This window comes from Pipra filicauda, unplaced genomic scaffold, assembly GCF_003945595.2.
Source record: "Pipra filicauda isolate LSUMZ 115617 unplaced genomic scaffold, ASM394559v2 scaffold112_size3218982_pilon, whole genome shotgun sequence".
Classification (NCBI taxonomy): Eukaryota; Metazoa; Chordata; class Aves; order Passeriformes; family Pipridae; genus Pipra; species Pipra filicauda.
Window position 1 is genome coordinate 1,114,562 of NW_024103574.1, and position 17,936 is coordinate 1,132,497.

Genomic DNA, 17,936 nt, shown 5'->3' on the forward strand with positions numbered 1-17,936 from the left:
CTTTGAGGGAAAAACAATTAAAAAATATAATTAAAGAAATATTGCTAACAGCAGTAAGTAAGAACTGATGACTATATCTTTTTAATAGGTATTTTGCTTGTTTTATATTTATGGGAAAATTATTATGACTTCCATAACATGACATCAATGTTGTACAGATATTTACACATACTCTCTGCACTGACAAGCACACTGACATGTTTTTGGGGTCTCTGAATCTTATGCAGCATTTTAAATAACAACAATGACTAGGAAATGCTGTAGAATAAACAGTAATTTTGCACTATTAGGCATCAGTAGGAAGTATTGCAAAAACTGCAAGTCACAGAACAGATCAAAAGCCAACACCCTAAAAAGATGTGAGGCAAAAAACCCTAATCATACATACATAATTTTCTGATTAAAAATGACTTGGTTGTCAGCATCTCCTATGACCAGTGTAACATAGTGAAAGTCTGTCGCTGTTCTCTTTGTCTGTAGCTGCTCATAGTTTGTTAATTTGACGGTTACTAAGATTTCAGCCAATGTATCGCTGTATTTTGGAAGCTAGGGAAAATGATACAGAACACATAACTGCTAAAATATGCAAAGTAAAATACATACCCTCCCATAAATTTCTAGCTGTTGACACATGTACAAAAGCTCAATTCAAGCAATTTGAATTTGTGGTACAATTTTTATTTGTTGTTCTGAGACACTATTATACAGTTCTAACTTGCCCATAGCTGAATATCCTAAATTTGATTGAGAATAAAAGACAAATGCAAAGAGAAATATGCAAGAACTCGTTATATATAAGTTATATTTTGGCATCCTAACATTCCTCAATAAGATATTTATAATTGTTAAATCTTTGTTCTGAGAATCAAACTATTCATCTAGTATTATGGCAAATGAAAAACTTAACTAGAACTGATTGTTATAACAATAGTATTTCATACATCTATTGAGTTTTTAACTTCAAACATGTCTTAATTTGTATCAACTTTAAGGTTGTTTTTCAAATGTTGCATTTCAGAAAGGCAGAGTGGCTATGTGACCCATTTAAAGATAAAATGCATATCAGAACCTCGAAGCTCCTGATTACATGTGGAATTGTATCCTTCCTTTGAAAGGGCACCAACTAGGTAAATGTAATAATTTACTGTTTCTCTATATTCCTAACTGTGATGTAGAAAATAAATACGAGTTAATGCCTCTTCGGTAAGTTTTATTTGGATGTTTTTCTGTCTCTAGGGTTTGTTTATATTCAAGATAGAAGAGACCTCTCAGGCTGACATATAAAGCTAAAATGTGGATATACTGGTTTGCATCTGTAACATAAAATTTTATTAATGAGAGAGAGAGAGGGGCCAATATATTACAGGGAATGTCTATTCCAAGGCTCTCATTCAACGTTTGTTTCATTACACATACTAAGTTGGAAGGAGGTCACAATATTGTGTAATCTTCTATCAGCGAAGACTCAAAATTTCTTTAAGTCAGTATTTGCTCTTTCATTTAATAATACCAGCATAAAAAACATACAATAGATAGAAAAGCATTTACCTGTTCAATATCAAGTTCATATTTTGGAAGGTGCAAAACAGACTCTTTTATCTGGTTTCCAAAAGGAGGATGTCTGTTTAAAATCTGCAAAGATTGAATTTAATTTCTGATACATTCAGCTGATTAGAGATGCCAAGAGAAATGTAAACCTAAGGAATCCAAGTCACCTGAGTAATTATGCTAGCAACAAAAGCCCTTATCACTCCTGGTTCTCTACTGTCAGGGATGCACAGAATAGCAATATTACCAAAAGAAAATTCCAGTACTTTTTCATGTTGCTACTGCTTCTGTTCAGGTAACAGCCAATGAACTAGACAATGACCTCAAACCCCAACTACTCAAGTTTTATATGAGATGACTCTTCTATGTTGCCCTAGCTTCAACTAAAACAAAAAAAAAAATGACAGGAAAAACCACAAAAGGGGCAGAAACAAGAAATCAAATTCCTGAAGTCAAAATAAAAAAAACAAGTAAGATTGGTTTCCCTCAGAAATCTGTTATATCTTCCAAAACACTGGAATAAGTTTCCTCAGAAAAGAAGCCAAGAACCAAAGAACTTGCCCTGGGGTAAAATCTAACTTCCCTAAAATAGAAAGTGCTTTATAGATGATTCAGAAGAGTTTTACTCTATCACCATCTCAAACTAGCAATAATGGAAATTGGGGATTCTCATAACTAAGATACATTAAGAGAAACTGTATGTATTTCCTTTTATATTTTTTCTAACACTCCCCAAAGGGAAATGCATATTGTCCTTTCTTTCAAATTATGTTCATGATGAAATTCTACATATTTAAGCAACTGCTTTCCAAACTCAGCCAAATCAGTGAAATCATTCACATTAAATTTACTACAACAAAACATCATACACATTTTCAAGGACAAACAGTAGTAGTTACAGACTTTTTAAAAATTCACTAGTAAAAACAAATAACCAACTAAACCCCTAAATTTTGCTATGATCATACAGCAGATATATATTAACCATACTGTTTTTACTGGTAACAGTATTAATACTCGATCTTTTCCTTATCATATTTATCTGTGTACAAAATAATAAATTACCAATTCAAGTTCCCTTGCGTTTATGTCTTCAATTTTTTTAAATGACGTCAGCCCAGCATTTACCATAGCATTTGACAGTGACACACCTGTGAAAAATTTAAGTTTTATGCTGTTAAAGGACAATCAATAACCTCAAATTATTCTGAAAAACTGCACTATAGCAGGTATAATCAAAGCATAAATAATTTTATATTACATTTGACCCAGCTTTCTGCCCAGCAAATCACTACATTTCTTTGCAGCTGATTAAATATTTTAGTATTATTTAATTTCTCCACTTGTAAAGAGAAAAAGAAATGCAATACAAATCAAACATGAAAATATTCAGTATTTCAATAGTGACAGTTTTTAGTTACGTTTTCCTTGGTAAACCAGATTTTAGATCACTTTCTACAAGAATCAAGAAATGTGTTCTGCATATTATATGATGAAAAAAAGCACGTTACACCCTATTCTTTGTGTCAAAATTTTTTTCCCTATCCAAAGAATTATTTAACTATGTTAAAATCATAAGGATCAAAACATTTCTGAGCAAAATAATAACAAAAGTCACTGAAAAAATGCATTTATTAGAATCTTCTAGGAGTCTTTGCAGAATATGCTGCAAGAGATATGACAGCATAAGAAAAATGTACAAAAAAAAGGAAAATCGGACAGATATGTGTAGATATAGCACTTACATTATTAAAAAACTAAACATGACTTTATTCTACTGAATATAGTGTACAGGAAGGATTTGTCTACACTGCAAGTGCCATATTTACTCCTAACTCCCTAGAAATGCTGAACACGAGGCAGACCCCTCAGATGACTGTGTTGCCATTGGCACGGGTGTGGAGTAGTGGAAATGTGTTCCTGGCACACCATACCATGCAGTGCACAAGCTAACAAGCCTTGTCCCCTGCTTTGAATCCACGTGAATGAAGCACTACAGCTTCTGCACTTGAGCTGGCAAGGTTGTAACGTACTGGACCATATGGATTTTCTGGATTAGCCATTCTCAAATTTGCAGATCTCTGTACTGTGCTGTTCGGTACAGAGCATGTGTGTCTTTAAAGAAGAAATACAGAGAAGGCTGCAGTGAATTCTGAAAGCATGAAGGTATGATAAGACCAGACTTCAAAGCAGGAAGCTATACGACTACCTCAAACAAGTATGACTACATTTTTGTAACGCAGAGGACTCAAAAATTTCTGAACTCCTTTTCAAATAATTATGACAAGCCGGTACTTCCAGCTGGAATTTCATCCAATAACAGGATACAGTGAGAGGAAGAAGATCATTAGAAACTTTTGATCATCATGTGTGTAAGAACCTCATGCACAATAAATTTATTTCTATTTCAGGATTCCTATCCATGTCAATGAATAGGAATGAATCCATGTCAATGTGAATTAAAGGGCTTTCATGCATATAAGTAAGAGGAACTACAGTGACAGCTGTTTGGAAAGGAAGGCATAGCCTAGTCAGAGACATGCAATCACACGGATGTGGAATATGCCTAAGACACTGAGATGAACATTAAGAAATATGAACAATTCTGAAATACTTTGAAACCCTGAAGGAAATTACTAAACAGTTCATTTTTGTTATGACAGATTATTCTGACAACTGTGGTACTCGACTGTGGCAAATGAGTAATTACGAGACTAATTTTATTATGTAAGGAGACACCACAGAAACCAACAGGCTAATTAGGAGGTTTGATTCTCTATCAGATTACACTTTTATAATTTCTGTCTAGTACCTACCAATTTTTTCCAATTGTTTAGACACGTGAAGTGAATTTTCCCAAAGTCTGCACCTGAAACACTTTGCTAAAATCAAAGAGTTTAATAAAGCAGAAAAGTTGTTCTTAGATGATGCCAGAAAGTCAGATAACCCTGTAAAAATAAGATTGACTTATATTAATCAAATAAAATGTAGATTATTTGTATTTGAACCAAAAAAAGGATTAAATTTTACCATACATCTAGTAACTCTTAAGCCATTTCTAAATATTCTGCCAGTATCTTGTGTCAAAGTAAAGTCTTGAACTGGAATACATCCCAGCTGAGCCTGAATGAGACTGGAAAAAGAATTTTTTTTACATAGAAGCCATATTGTAAACAAAGTACAATAACATTTAAAAAAAAAAGGAAACACAAAATAGAAAAAATTAAATGCAAGATCTGGACCTCTGTAAAATGACAGATTTTAGCAGGGACTTCAACAGCCATAAAATGACAGTTTTTCAATAAAAAATAACAGCACAATATAATAATTACCAGTTTATTTTCATTTCTCTTGTTTTTATCTTCCCCTCCATTGGAAACCTATGCATGAAAACATACATATTTTCTACAATTCATTTGATTTATTGCTAAAAACGTACTTTCATTCTTCAATGATTTTTTTTTGTACCTGATAGTTATTTTGTCCTTGTCTTTATTCAAAGTGTTCAGTATTTTCTTTTCATTTGTTCTTAACTTGACATCCAGAAATTCTGTGCAGTTGGAGATCATTGTAATCTGTAGCAATTAGAGTTTTTATTAATTGTTTTTATGTGCCATTTTTTCTATCACTTCTTCCAACTTCTGTTTTTTAAAAGAACACTTTAAAAATTTTATTGTCTCAACACTAGGAACATGAAAAGTTCTTTCTAATACTGACCAACTTTCATTCATTTCCCTATAAGGCTATTACATAACAAAAAGGGAAAATTTTCTTTCAGCTTTTAGATTACTATTTCACCTGAAGTTATCTAAAATTAACCACACTGCTAACACTTTATCATATACAAGGCAAAAAAACCCAGCTTTTCCCATCTGTTATGTATTTCATTTTACTTTCTTCATACTTTAAGAACAAAAGATAGCCACAAGAAAAGAATCATTCCATTTTTTCATGGCAAATCTGTTCTACAATAGTATTTACTTGAAAACAAAATGTCTTTTGTGACTTAACAGTAGCAAAAACAACCTGTTATCCGACAGAGGAAAGCTGCTTAAAATAGAAAGACAATTCCTTTAAAACTAAAATCTGCTCTTGATGCAGTTGGTTTTTGCAACAAAAATACTACTAAACCACAAAACAGTACAATGTTTAATACATAAACAGAACAGCTTCAGCAGCTTTCTCTCTCATCTTCATAAGCAAGTTTAGCGAAGGGAGAAAGAGTTGGAAATCAAAAGATCTCAACGTACAAGGCCTCAAAAATACCCCATACAGAATTTAATCAGATGCATCTCTAAAACTTTACATTAACAAAGACTGAGCTCTTTAAAATAAAACCTTCTGCTTCTTATCTTAGATTCTGTTTATAATCAATTGAACATATGTAAATTTCCTTTAAAAAGTTAAATTACCAATTCATTTAAAGTCTCAGTTCCCTTAATTGTGAAAAATTGCTTCACTGTATCAAATGCAATATAATACCACGCCATTAATCTTCCAGTTTCTGTAAAAGAAGAATACACCTTAGAAAATAAATATGCCAAGTTTATTTTAGTGAGTTCGAGGTTTTTTAAGTCACAAAACTAAATTAATTTTCTTATTACAGGCCTCTGTGAGGTTCACCACCAACTCAGTTTGTTATTGCCCCCAGTGTCTCAGGGGCATTACTGACCCAACCACGGAGTGGCAGAAAGAACCATGTGCCAGTTAGTTTTCTCCAGTGGAGATTAATTAACACTAACATGCCAGGCAGTGAACTGTGGTTGCTGAGAAGCCAACCACCTCTAGCAGAGGACTGCAGACATGAGCAGATATTGATAAAACCTGTCCTTCACTGCACTGTGACACATCCAATCATCCTGTCAAAATGTTCTGCAATTTTCTCCTAATCTGCAAAAAATTTTCACCAACAACTAGAAAAAAATCGTTCTCTTAATATTGATCCATGGATAGAACTTCCAGGACTTATTAAAGAAACCTGTTCATATATTCTAGTCAAACAATCTCTCAGATTCTGCTCTCTACTACATTTGTGTACTCCAATTAATGGGTCACAAGAAACGTTGTGACCCTTTGTAGTTCACTACTATCTCAACATCATTTCTGAAAAGTAGTTATTTAAAAGAAGTGTTACCTGTTGGTTTGAAATTATTTGCTTCATCCATCCTGATCAAATCAAAAGATGATAAATCATTTAAGTTCTTCAGACACAGTTCTGTCAAAAATTTGAAAACATCTGTATTTTTAGTACATGCAGAAAAACTACGTACAAATCAGAAACATCATCAAATTGCTATGAATGTATACCCAAGTAATTCCACTGAACTCAAGAAAAGATTTTAGAATACGATTCTGCTTCTATTAAAGTTGGTGGTTAACTTCTGCCTGGGGAAACTCACGGGACAACCCAACTCTTTTTCAGCAAAGCAAAAGTAGCAAAGGAAAAGAAATGATGCTGGAATGTAGGCTGCCATATTCAATTTTGAATGACAGACCGGAAAGCCCACAGCATTTATACAAAAGATTTCTGCTGGAGAGTTAACACTTAAACAGTTCAAATTTCAAATATCCACAAGTATTTATTAATCTTTCATCAGATATTTTCATACTGTATCAGGTGCATTTGTACTTAGTTCACTGAACCTACTGAGTCAGGTATCTGCATAAGGATGACCAAAGTGTTTTAGTTTTCTCTTTTCAAGACCAAGGCAATGTTCAGAATTTAAAAGTCAGTTGGAAAAGTACTCAAAGTGATAGTTCCTATAGCAACCAGAAATCATTCACATTACACATGAAATGTATGAAAACAAGTAACTATATACATTACTACAAAATACTTCATGTGTGCAGGGAAGAGGAGCTAGTTTCTGTAAGAACTTTAAAAAGAGGTTGTTTTTAAGATCAAAACACACTTCAAGAAAATACAATCCACACTGAAAAAGCATTTTAAAGTGAATTCTTCTACCCTAACCCTAACTGTAGAGGTGGTTTCGTACCATGCCTTCTCCCATGAAGGCTTATTTAGGTAGTAACATGCTTCATTACCTCTATTCCTTTCAACCTACATGCCAAAAATAGAAAAGTCCTGATCTAAAAAACAGGAAAAAAGATAGAAAACTACTGAACAAGCATATGAACAAGGTAACTTTTTCTACTGATAAGTGCTTCTGTTTTAGCTCTCTGCAAGTCACAGTCAATGTCTCTCCTATTTGGAGACTTCAAGCAGTAGCACTTACACTGTGTTCCTGAGGATGGGCCTTTGGAATCCCTAAACAATAAAAAGCCTTGGCATCCTTCCACCAAGCCCAACATCAATCACAAATTTTTCCTACACAGTTGTGTAAAATGTAATAAATATGGAAGTGGAGTCCAAGTACAAGCTCTACAAATTTCTGGTTGTGTATCTGCCTGTGGTGGTTTGGGCTAGGCCTTCCTTGGTGACCAGTTTGTAACCAAGGAAGGGTCCAGATTTACCCAGTATTCCCTACAATTTTTACGTAAGCCAGATTATAAGAAGAAAGGAAAGGCCTTCGCTCTCTCTTTCCTTCTGGCGGCTTGGAGGTGCAGGTTCCCTGCTGTTGAGTCTGCTGTGTTGGGGAGCGAGGCCTGGCTAGGCCTTGCCAACCTTGGGAGACAGAGGTTGCTGGCGATCGTTCTGGAGCGACTCTCGGTTGTCCCAGGAGAGTAGTGAGTTATTTCTTTGCTGACTCTTTTAGTTGTTAGATATTGGGTCACTAATCGAGATACATATATATATATTTTATTTTGGTTTTGTTCCTTTTCCCTTCCTCCTTCCCTTTCCCTTGTGAAATTGTATATTTTTTAATTGTATATAATTGTAATATAGGTGTAAATACATTTATATATCTCACTTTAGCTGTCTCTCTCTCGTTTCGGGTTTTCTTAGTTTTTTTTCTCCCTCTTTCTCCCTGAGGTTTGGGGGTGGGAGGGGGGACTTCTGGTGGTAAGGTTTGGAGACTTGGCAGGGAGCCAGCTTCAAACCATATCACTGTCCATGTTTTCATGTACCAGACCCTCTTCCAGATACTTAAGTTCCAAATGGTCCAGTATACAAATGTACAGAACTATGATGGACACAAGGACTTTCACCAATGATAGAAAACTGTACTTGTAGATTTGCAGAACTTGACAGCAAGTAGTCTTTTATTAATATACTCAGTTTTGATCTACCAGAAAACTTCATTAAAATAAATTAAAACCAAACCAAAACCAAACCACTCAAAGAGAGTTGTATGCTATTTCTATATTTAAAGATGAGAGGCACTGATTCCCAAACTATTTAATCAGCTGTATGTTTTCTAATGGAATTGTAAATAGCTGAAATGCAGTATTAAGAAAAAGTCAATAACTGGATTTTATTCAAGTCTTAGCAAAAAAAGCCTTTTAAAATCATGCAATTTTAAACTGTGTCTGAACAAGGCAAAGATGTTTATGTTTTACGTGCTTTGTTTTCAAAGCTAAATTTATGATGAAGGCAAGACGACAATTTCTAAAAAGGACTTTCTTCAAAGTATGGCAATAGAAATTAATGAAAGTAAATGAGATCAATCAAAGGAAATTTAGGAAGAATGACAAGCAATCAAAATTAAAGTGCTCTGCTCCATATTTCTGAGCACGTATATGAAGACGAGATAGGTAAAAGCATTTAAGTATTTTCCCATATACAAGAAAAACAAAATGCACTTATAGTCTTTCAAAAGTATTAATAATTTAATAAAATAAATAACAAAACATAGTAAATTACATTGGTTTTGCAAATGGATCGACTGAAATTAATGGAGATATATATATATAATGAGAGAATCTGCTCTAAAACATAACATTTTACTGAAAAAAAGCTGAAAATTTCACACTTACCTTGTAATTTTGCTTCAATTCCAATTTTATCCAACCCAGGTGAAAAACCTTCATGGAAAAGACAAAAGGTGTTTTAACCTGATGCAATTATACACTTCCTCCTCAATATCATCAGCCATCAAAACTGATTTGCTGATTTTTGGGAGCCAGATAAATACCCCAAAATAAAAAAGGTGTAGTTATTGCACTGCTAACAAGTCAGAAGCCTTAGAGAGTAGAACTATCTAAGTAGCAGTAAATAGCTTTTGGAACAGATGTGCAAAGGTAAAAGCTGCAGATATTCCCCGATGTAAAATATCAGAGTCCTAGAAGTTGCAGAAATGTCAGTAGCAACTTCCCAGGTACAGTTTTCCCATTTAAGAACATAGAAAGCCACCTAAACTGTAACATCCATTCAAGTAGTAGATGTACTATGTTCCAGCCCCAGCTATAAATCCTTATAAAAAATTGTCTCCAGCAAGTGTCCAATGACTTCAAAATCAGCTGTAGAGCAAGTGGGCAGGAACAAAGATATGGTCAGGCATGGGGACCAAGATGATGTTCTGGACAAGACAAACTGAAGAAACTGGAATTAATACTACTGAAATTTCATTCTAGAAAAATTATGAAATATTAGACTTTCTTTTTTTCTTAGCAGTAGATAACATATTCAGCACTGAAAAATACATTATGGCTTGATACAGCATAAATATATGGCCCAGTGCATTAAGAGCAAAAGAAATACACTATGAAGCTGTAAATGGCTCCTTCATGGTTTTTAAATGTTATACCATGATAAAACTCCCACTACTTATGTCAAAGCAACAAAATATTACAGGCCATATTGTACATCTTGTTTTCATCTTGTTATGAAATAACAGTCCATAAGAAAATGACAGAAACAAATAATATGGACCTAACACATCCTAGCATGATAATTTAGATAAATTTAAAAAAATAAAAACAAACCATAATGAGTTGGATTTTTTAAGGCTCTAATGTACAAGAAGGTTGATCGTATCCACTCCAAAGCTACAGTGACATCTGTGACAGTGTGTAGCACTATTTCTGCATTTAAGTGCTCAACAAGATGCCTGTGCAAGCTAATGCAAAAAAACAGGAGTTAAGTAACCATTAGCAATACAAAATTAGCCATTAGCAATACAAAAAGTGCTAAAACTATTTTTGGGGAAGAAACAAAAGCAAACAAACCCCTCCTCCAAAACTACATCAACTGATCACTGTAATCAGCGAAATCAATAGAAAACAGTAAAGGTAATGTAAATAATCAACAATGTAATTTGTTTATTATGGCATAATGTCCAGCAAGGAAAAATAAACTGTCAACTGTGAAGTTTCACATTTATTTAGAAAACAAAGCTACAAACATTTAAAAGTTACAGCATAATAGTGATATTCTGTATATATTTGAAAATTAAATGTTAACAAAATTACTCGCAAAAAATTTCCTATTTTACTCTTTAATGTCTTAACTTTCCTTTCTCTTGATAATGTGTTAAAATCAAGTGAATTCTTGTAGGTCAAGTACTTCCCAGACTCTATTATCTAAAAATTCAGAGACATGATCTGGGTTCAATTCTTGCTTTTTGTCTTTGCAATATGAACTATTTCAGTTTCTTCAGTTTTCCAGCAGGAATTTACACAACTATTTTTTTGTGGTTGAGTTTAAAGATGGTTCTGGCTGACAAAACAGAGGCTGTTAACTCCTGAATAGCTTAATTTGATTTTCCTTAAATTTTTCTTGATTTCTTCTAAATTGACCAAATAAACACCCTAAAACCCACCTGAAAAAACACATTCTGTGGAAACTATGAAACTTTGCTACCATCTATAAAGTCTTATAAAAATTACTTAGTTACCTGCTCTCTATTATATCAGCACCATTTAACATCTGAATATACCTCTGCCTTGTGCTCACACGAGTCATAATAACTGCTGTAGCTGTAGTGTCAAACTGAAAAATAAAACCACAAATAAAAGCTGCTCTATGGTTCTTAGAAAAAAAAAAATCCATTTGAATATGTATCACGTATCTGTTGAATCCATTAAAACTGTTTTCTTCAAATCCTGGTTGAAATAGCTATTGTTTGCCAGCATCCCACTATTTCTCTAATCCCCACTGACCATGTAACTGAAATGTAATCTTTAGATCTTTTTCCACTTTTTGGTGGACCATACAAAAGCAAACAGATTTCTTTCTCAATTAAGAAGTTACCCAGGAGTAATTTAAGTATCAATAACAACCCTTTAAAACCCAAATGCTGCAGTAAAATTATTGGCATTGTTGTTTCTTTGTTGAGAATAGTTTCTACTAATCCATGGACAGCACCAATGTATAGAGCATTAACTTACCTGAGGCCTTCCAGCTCTCCCAATCATTTGCAGAATATCAGTTTCGCTGTACTCTTGAAACACTCCTCCAACATAGTGCATTGTGGATTTTATAACCACCAGGTGTGCAGGTAGATTGACTCCCATAGCTAAGGTGCTGGTAGTAACTACATCAGAGCAAAGTATATGAACACCATCGAAATGTCCTGGCAGACACTCAACAAGCAGCAAATAAGTGACTTAAGTCTTGATGCCTAAGAGCTGTTAGTTTCTAGTGGAATCAGTGGGCATTCTGCACCACAAAGGATTTTAGGTAGATTACAGACAAGTACTTACATAACAATTTCTGTGTACCTGATCATCAGCATCATTTATTATCGAGTTCTTTAACAATTTAAATCCTAGATACTTTTATTTAAACATTCCTTTACATTTGGAGACAATCCATAACCCAATCCACCCTCAATATTACAGACACACAATGAAGAAACATTATTTCTTATTTCTTCATGTATAGATATTTGAATACAGCCATTACTTCATCTTGGTTAGTAGTGGTCAGTATCTCTAAGATGTATTTTAAGTCATCAGTCATTAGCATTGTTTATCCATAGTACCGAACCAAAATCACCACCAACACTATCACAGCACTTTACCAGCACACGTTCTCACATGGAAAACACCAGTCAAGTGTGTGGCAAACTATCCCACACTCATGTTTGTGATTCACTTTCTCTAAAGAATATATGGGATGGTGAGAATTTAACATAGAAAGCCAACTGATATTACTAGTCTGCTAGGACAACAAAGTATTAATGAAATTTCCAATTCTTTTTGAAATGAAAATTAAAATTATTACTTACGACTTTTTCATATTTTGATAGTATGCAAAATGGGAAATCTGTCAAAACAAAAGAACCTAACCATAAAAAAAGCCACAAAGAAAGATTACTTACCAGTGCAATCAGAGCTTCAGTCCATGTGTGTGTGTATATATAGATATACACGTATACACACACACACTGTGAGTATAGGGATATTCTACTTCAAAACCAAAAGATTTCTTTCCCTTTGCAGTAGCTGTGAAAGGTGTGTTAAAACCCTACCTCCCATCATGCTCACAGAGCTATGAAGTGGAATATGCTCCATACTCTTTCAGTTTCCCCTGTTATAGAAATGTAATTCTAGTATCTCAGATGATTCTGAAATATTCATCCAAACTACAAATTTCAAAGGACTTAAGAACCAATGAGCAACTTTGCCATGTGATAGTCCACATGTGTGTTCACATTGTGCTCAGCTGTGGCACAGGGTCTCAAAGCCATTTTTGCAAAGAGCAATCATAGAATTAGTCTCCTGAGATTTCAGAAATGGCACCACAGCTGACACAGCCACACACAGTGCACCAGGCAGCCAAAGCACAATAGATTGCAGGGATGCAGGGGCCTTTTATTACCATGGACATTGCAACGCTAGAAAGGTTTCCAGATCACAGTAAGGGTATCTACCTTACATTTTCATAGCAAGTCATGACCATTGTAGCAGGAAAGAAAAAAATCCATGAATCTTTCAGTGTTGTACGTGAACTACACAGACAACTCTCCATAGGCTCTGGATCTTTTGTTTACAGAAAAAGAAAGCCCGGATGAAATGCGACAATTATGTCTCAGATACCTTCTCATTTCATGTAACAACAGTTGGAGTAGTTCTTAAGAATCTTTTTATCAGTCACAACACCTTGCATGGGAGTTTGAAAATAGTATCCTGCCCATCTAAGAAGCATAAATATACAAGATTACCTTCTGGGAGGCCACTGCTTCACAAGACCCAAAGAAAACATCATGTGAACTCAGAGGAAAGACATACAAGCACAGAGCTCCACCTCAACGGGATGACTCAATGGTAGGAAAAAGAAATGGGCATGGCCAGACCTATACGGACATATGAGGGAGGATAACCTCCACGCACAGTGAAAAGAAGTTCTATGGTCTTTAGTAACAGTGCATATATAATCTCAGAGGGTAAAGGTGCACGTGAAACACTTTACCCGGATTTCACAAATTCCAGAAGTTTAACAAACTATAAAATCATAAAATATTACCACTTCGAAACTGCAGTCTTCTTAGGATACATAAACGACATTTTGACTTTCAAAGTTAAATTTACTTACAAAGTACTGGCAAGTCTCCCGCAGTAAAAGCCCCTTCAATTACTTTTCTGTCAGAGATCTCCATACCCGCATGATGATAAGCCACACCACACATTAAAAGATCTGACAATGAAATCATTACATGCATCATTTAACCAAGTTTATTCAAGCAAGTATTCATTCACAGAGCAGAGAAGTAGTAGGTTATATTTACCTCTCAGTTTGGAGTCTTTCAATGAATTTGCAAACCTCTGTAATCTATGCAACACAAATAAAAAATAATATTAAAAGCTATATATTCTTTGGGTATTTTCAACCACCAACTTTCCCATCTTCACAGAGGGAACAGACTGACTCTCTGGGGCAGCTATTGTAGCCTTTCCATCCTAGTCATCTTTCAAAGTCACAATCTACAATCCTTATGTGTTGTTCACATAAGGCAAATAAGATCATGTTTGAGGTCCAAAATCAGGAGGTAGCTTCTGCAGCTCCCATAATTAGGCAACCCCAAAGTAAATAATAATTAATACAGCTGTATTTATTAAAGGTATCTGATAATACAAAGACATTTTATGGCTTGACTTAAAATACTAGTAAGACCACATCCAGTTTAACTATTCATAAGCTTAATGCTTGCACCACAGTGCCTTAGAGGCCTGTAAGAATTAACGTTTTTATGTTTATAAAGCAGCTTTGAGAAACAACTTAATGTTTGTGAAAAGTACCCTAAAAATCTGAGAAGCAAATAAAACTTCCCAAGAAGAGTGCCAATTTACCAAAAAGAATGTCAACTGTGAAGATTTTTTTGCACACTCCTCTGCTAGAAATGGTATTAGCTCAACAGCTTTCCTCACAGAAGTCACAGGTTTACTAAAATATACAAACACTTATTAACAACCCAAATAGAAAAATACCTTTGTTTCTGTTCTATACTCAGTAGAAATTTAGCATCTTTTGCAAAAACAGAAGCAGCCTGCTGTACTCCTTTTCTTGTGGCACAAAACTATAAACAAGAAAGGGGTTTTTTTGAATCAACACTTTTAAGAAAGAAAGAATTTCAAATGCAATAAAAAAAGCTGCTCTACCACAAGTGCTGGTTTTTGTTCTGAGTATGATTGTATAATACTAGCTATCTTGTAGTTAAGAGTTAAGTCAAATTTGAATTCTGTCTGATTGTCACTGCAAGGAAAACCAAGAACAATTTTGCGTAGCTTCACTGGTCGTTGATCCTCATCTATTTTCAGACATACAGCAGGCATCTTGCTGTCTGAAAGCCATTCTGCAATCTTTAAAAAAAGAAGACACAGAACAGAAATTGTAAATTTCTTCTTTTAATCATGCTCCTGCTCTAACAGCATCACAGAATAATTAACTTAGCTTTTTTGTCACATATAAACTGTTAACACATTTGACATTGCTTTTATCGCTAAAATCAGGTGAGGTTCTGCTTTCTATGGAACCAATATAACTTGGACTGAGATCTTGAGTCTGTTGTGATTTGTACTTAAGAAGCAAAAATCACAAACAGAAATCTAAAACTGAAGCATGTCCATACTTGGCTGATAGCTCCATATGGCTGAAGGTAATTTGTTACATAGCATCAACCTCACAGCTGTCTTTGGCTGACAGCTTCAAAATTACAAATTTTGTTATCAATCTGAAATTGCAATTCCAGATAAATTTTATAAAATACAACTCCATTGATCAAAATACAAAGGTAACTCTTACATCTTCAGTGTTTGGTATTGTTGCAGAAACAGCTACAAATCTCAAGGGAGGAATAGTGTCATGCTTCTCTAACAGATGCCAAAGAGAAGACTGAATAGTCTTCATCCGACTGACCACAACTTCTAACGTTGCACCGCGGCTTTCATCTTTTATAACGTGAACCTAGCAGGAATTTCAAAAGACTTGCTAAGTATTTCTCCAGTACCAATCTACACGTGTGCTAATAAATCTAGTATTTCCTAAGTTTCCTTCTATCTTCACATAAGATACAAAAACAGTGCATAAAACCCCATCCTTTTTCTTACCTCATCAATGAGAAACAGTCGTACAAGCTGGACTATAGAATTGTCTCTCCATCTTCTAGTCATGCTATCCCATTTTTCCTTGGAGAAAAAAAATCAACAAAACAAAACAACAACAGAAGGTGAAAGATGTTTTAAAGGCCAACATAGGCTGCAGCAACAGTCCAGGCAGACATGCCTAAAGTTTAACAAATCTTTAAACAGAATCAGTTAAATTAAAGCTGATGCCATGTATGTTTCATCTGGCACATGACTGTACTACTAACTCTTGTTTATACGAACTAACAGTATGCACAGCGGTGTGCAGGCAAGCATAAGGACTGCAAAATTACTACGTATACAAAAAAGGAGCTGTCCTAGCAGCATACAATTAGAAGGGTGCTAATGTCTGCTTTTTGTGAGTTCTTGTAAGAAGTGGGATTGAAACCTACCGGTGTAGTAATAATAATATCAGCATGATGTATTTCAAATAAATCATCCATCAGTGTATCTCCTGTCAGCTCCTTGCAGGTGAGTCCAATAGGTCCAAATTTTTCTTTCCAATCCTCAAAACGCTGACTGCATAAAGCTTTTATTGGAGCCACTAAAAATAACACAAAATGATGAAAATTACATCAGGAAAAACAAATCTTCAATTGTATTGCTAAAGAAGCCAAAAGCATACTTTTCTAGGATGCCTTCTTGAATTTATTTTCCCTAATTTTCAGCTTCACTTCCAGAACCATAAAATTTGTAACTGGTGTTATTGTCCTTATTATCCTACTCCATGTAGGCAAATCAATGTTGAGCTTTGGGCCCCAGTCCTTCTCATCAGCAAACAGAAACCTTTAATTAAGATTATTTATGCTGTCTCTTAATCCTTATTTTTTTTTTGCAGTAACACATGGAAACCATCATTCAGCTATCAAAGGTTTCCTCACAGACACAAGAAACCACAGGAGATACATCTTTTCTAATGGAAGATCATACAAATACCAACCTTTTCCGATTATGAATTATTTGAGCACTCTGTATCTGTATTCAGAGAGCAAAGGGGTCATAAATGAGAAACCATCCAAAAGTAGGAGATAGAATACCAGAAGAAATCAAAGTCTATTTAAATCAAATGTACAGTTAAGTGTAGTCAGGGTCATACCAAGTAGCTAACACAGCAGATAGCAGCTAATGCAGCAGGCAGCAGTTCTCATGCTGGTCCTCATGAACAGACTCCTAAAACATTCTATTTCTTCATACTTTTTTTTTCTGAGGATACATACTGTACTTTTGCAGATTCTTTTTTTTTTCTAGAAATCAGGTGTAATTCCCAACAAGGCCTGATATTAGCAACACATGTAAGTCTATACTGGATGAGTAATCTATATGGAAAATGCAGTGATTTAAGTTAAAGAAGTGATCTGTGCATGATCTGAAAACAGCCATAGTAAAAGAGATCTTGCAGTGATTACATTCTAGGGTAGCTAGAGCCCCTGGAATATGAATGACTTATCCATATTAGCTCACAAGTGATCCCTAAGATGAAGAGATTGAAAGAACCAGTTGCTGCTTCAGAAAGAGGTATAAAATCTCATAAGAGTATCAGTGGCTTATAAAGCAGGAGCAATAATTAGCTCCGGAAATCTGACTGAGCTACCAGCAAGTAACTCACAAAATTGCAAAGCTAATCATCTTTTGCAATGCAAGAATGCGAGAAGCTAGTGGCTGCTTCTGGAACTTTGGTCACCAATCCTTCCCATGTTAAAGCTACTGTGAAACAACTCTACCTGACAGTACTACTGCAAGCCAATTCACATACATGGGGCCCCTGAGGAACCAGGCACCAGTGCTCACTCCAGTAGTACATAATCTCATTGCCACCTCCGTTCCAACAGTCAGAAAACGGACACATCTCCTTCTCCATCATTGTCGAACCTGGAAAGGTCAGCAGGTCTAATTCCACTAGCAGGTAACTGCTTTCTTCCCAAAAGTTCCACCAGCCAACATATATCAATTCTACCAAGGCA

General features: G+C 34.8%; 1 protein-coding gene across 2 annotated transcripts in view; it reads right to left on the reverse strand.

Annotated features, from left to right (window-relative positions):
- HFM1 (helicase for meiosis 1) overlaps positions 1-17,936 on the reverse strand; it is a 55,450-nt gene that overhangs the window by 24,928 nt on the left and 12,586 nt on the right. For both annotated transcript variants that reach the window (XM_039382975.1, XM_039382977.1), the window contains exons 10-29: positions 16,368-16,519; positions 15,940-16,017; positions 15,635-15,796; positions 14,992-15,192; positions 14,821-14,909; positions 14,121-14,164; positions 13,928-14,029; positions 11,779-11,924; positions 11,286-11,380; positions 10,375-10,508; positions 9,427-9,474; positions 6,683-6,763; positions 5,961-6,052; positions 5,017-5,123; positions 4,881-4,928; positions 4,584-4,681; positions 4,365-4,496; positions 2,614-2,699; positions 1,549-1,632; positions 389-546 (exon numbers count right to left, since the gene is read on the reverse strand). In XM_039382975.1, coding sequence (XP_039238909.1) covers positions 389-546; positions 1,549-1,632; positions 2,614-2,699; positions 4,365-4,496; positions 4,584-4,681; positions 4,881-4,928; positions 5,017-5,123; positions 5,961-6,052; positions 6,683-6,763; positions 9,427-9,474; positions 10,375-10,508; positions 11,286-11,380; positions 11,779-11,924; positions 13,928-14,029; positions 14,121-14,164; positions 14,821-14,909; positions 14,992-15,192; positions 15,635-15,796; positions 15,940-16,017; positions 16,368-16,519 — 2,137 coding nt within the window. The remainder of the gene's footprint in view (positions 1-388; positions 547-1,548; positions 1,633-2,613; positions 2,700-4,364; positions 4,497-4,583; positions 4,682-4,880; positions 4,929-5,016; positions 5,124-5,960; positions 6,053-6,682; positions 6,764-9,426; positions 9,475-10,374; positions 10,509-11,285; positions 11,381-11,778; positions 11,925-13,927; positions 14,030-14,120; positions 14,165-14,820; positions 14,910-14,991; positions 15,193-15,634; positions 15,797-15,939; positions 16,018-16,367; positions 16,520-17,936) is intronic.